At 36.4% G+C, this 2,500-nt stretch overlaps 1 protein-coding gene across 3 annotated transcripts in view; it reads right to left on the bottom strand.

Moving 5' to 3' along the window:
* MetRS (methionyl-tRNA synthetase 1) overlaps window positions 1-2,500 on the bottom strand; it is a 100,787-nt gene that overhangs the window by 37,174 nt on the left and 61,113 nt on the right. For all 3 annotated transcript variants that reach the window (XM_070131347.1, XM_070131346.1, XM_070131348.1), the window contains one exon: window positions 12-1,886. In XM_070131347.1, the coding sequence (XP_069987448.1) occupies window positions 12-1,886 (1,875 nt within the window). The remainder of the gene's footprint in view (window positions 1-11; window positions 1,887-2,500) is intronic.

Here is a 2,500-nt window from a genome sequence, read left to right as displayed (position 1 = left end):
TCCTATCTTACCTGCTCTGCAATCTGTGCCTCAAGTTTTGCAATCTCTGCTGGATCTGCTGCCTTCTTTTCTGATGGGGCTTTACCTGCAAACTGCTCCTTAAACTTGTTCACAGTCTCATCATCAATTTGGATGATAAGGGGTTTGGGCTCCTGTATCTTGTGACCAGCTGGCAACAGACAACAAAAGTGACCAGGTAGGCGAGTCTGTTGTGATGAGAGGTTCAAAAACCCACGGATGTTCTTGGCTATTTCTGGCATGTAAGGGTCTGCAATTATTGACACTAAACAGACTAAGTTGGCAGCAATGGCAATGACAGATGCCCCACGTTCCTTCTCTTTTTCTGTCCGATTGGGTTTGACCAGTTTGTAAGGTTCATGTTCCTGAATATACTGGTTTCCAATCTTTGTAATGGACAGGATGGCCCGAAGACCATCACGCTGCCTATTATTGGCTAAAGCTGTTGTGTAATGCTTAAGTTCCTGATTTACTGCTGCCATCAACATAAAATCTGACTCATCCGGTTTGGCTTCGGGGATGGCTGCTTCAAAGAACTTGAACACAAAGGACAAAGCTCTGTGAATGAAGTTGCCAAAGTTATTCAGCAATTCACTATTATTCTTAGTCTGAAGATCTACCCATGAAAAAGCTGTATCTTGTGCTTCTGGCCTTAAATACAGCAGATAGAATCTCCAAACATCACTAGGAATGCCTGTTTCAATGGCCTGGTCACCAAACACCCCTACTCCTCGACTTTTAGAGAACTTTCCGTCTTCATAATTCAGATATTCAGTTGCAACAAGATAATTAACCATAGTCCAGTTTTCCCCTGTTCCAAGTTGAGTAGAGGGAAATACCACACTATGGAATGGAACATTATCCTTGGCCATGAACTCATAATAATTAACTTGGGAAGGATTCTTCCACCATTTCTCCCATTCATTAGTATAATTAGCTGTAATACTAACATAACCAATAGGTGCATCAAACCAAACGTAAAAGACCTTGTCTTTGAATCCATCTAGAGGAACAGGTGTTCCCCATTTCAAGTCCCTTGTGATACATCTAGTTTTCAATCCATCCCTTACCCAGGTGTCACAAATCACTTTGGCATTATTTGTCCATTGTTTTGAGGACGTGCTAAGCCATTCTGATAAACTCTTCTCAATCTTTGGTAAGTCCAGGAAGAGATGGTTAGAGGACCTGACTTCAGGGGATGTAGAACAAAGTTTACATCTTGGTTTGACAAGTTCAATGGCATTGATCAACTTACCACAAGCATCACATTGATCACCTCTTGCATCCTCATAGCCACAGCCAGGGTAGGGACAAACCCCCTCAACAAATCTGTCTGCCAAGAAACGGTCACACTTACTACAGTACAACTGATCAACTGAATCTTTGCTAATCTTTCCATTCTTTTCCAAGCTCCAAAATATATCTTGACAAATCTTGGTCTGATGTTCAGTGGTAGTCCTGCCAAAATAGTCAAAACTGATACCGAACCACTGGTAAACCTTGCTGTGGATGGCATGATACTTGTCACAAATCTGCTGAGGAGTCAACCCCTCAGCCAAAGCCTTAGTCTCAGTAGCTGTGCCATATTCATCAGTACCACAAATATAAAGAACATTGTCCCCTCTTAAGCGACAAAATCTGGCAAAACAGTCAGCTGAGAGTACACATCCAATGATGTTCCCCAGATGAGGTACATTGTTAACATAAGGCAAAGCTGATGTAATGAGAACATTATGTTCTCCATCTACTGGCACCACTGGGCCCTGCCTGGACACCTTTTCATCACATGATAATTTTGAGGGGTTTGTCCAAGCAGACTTTGCTTCTGCTAACTGCTCTGTAGTTATTGCAGCTTTAACTGGCTTTACCTGAAATAGATTGGGTCTATGAAAATATTATTCTTTAAATGAAGTTCATACACCGAGCAGTTATATCCATCTATATATCCATCTATATATCCATCTATATATCCATCTATATATCCATCTATCTATCTATCTATCTATCTATCTATCTATCTATCTATCTATCTATCTATCTATCTATCTATCTACCAATCTACCAATCAATCTATCTATCTATCTATCTATCTATCTATCTATCTATCTATCTATCTATCTATCTATCTATCTATCTATCTATATGTATATATATATATATATATATATATATATATATATATATATATATATATATATGTTATATATCATATGTTATATATCATATGTTATATATCATATGTTATATATCATATGTAATGTCTCTTATATTATGTATCTTATATAGTGCATCATATATTATGCATCATATATTATGCATCATATATTATGTATCATATACTATGTATCTTATATTATATTTCAAATATATTATATATCATACATTTTATATATCATACATTTTATATATCATACATTTTATATATCATATATTATATATCATATATTATATATATATAAATAAATAAATAAATAAATATATA

This window comes from Penaeus vannamei, chromosome 16 (genome assembly GCF_042767895.1).
Source record: "Penaeus vannamei isolate JL-2024 chromosome 16, ASM4276789v1, whole genome shotgun sequence".
Taxonomy (NCBI): Eukaryota; Metazoa; Arthropoda; class Malacostraca; order Decapoda; family Penaeidae; genus Penaeus; species Penaeus vannamei.
Note: the sequence above shows the minus strand (reverse complement) of the source record. Positions and strands in the feature narration are given on the sequence as shown.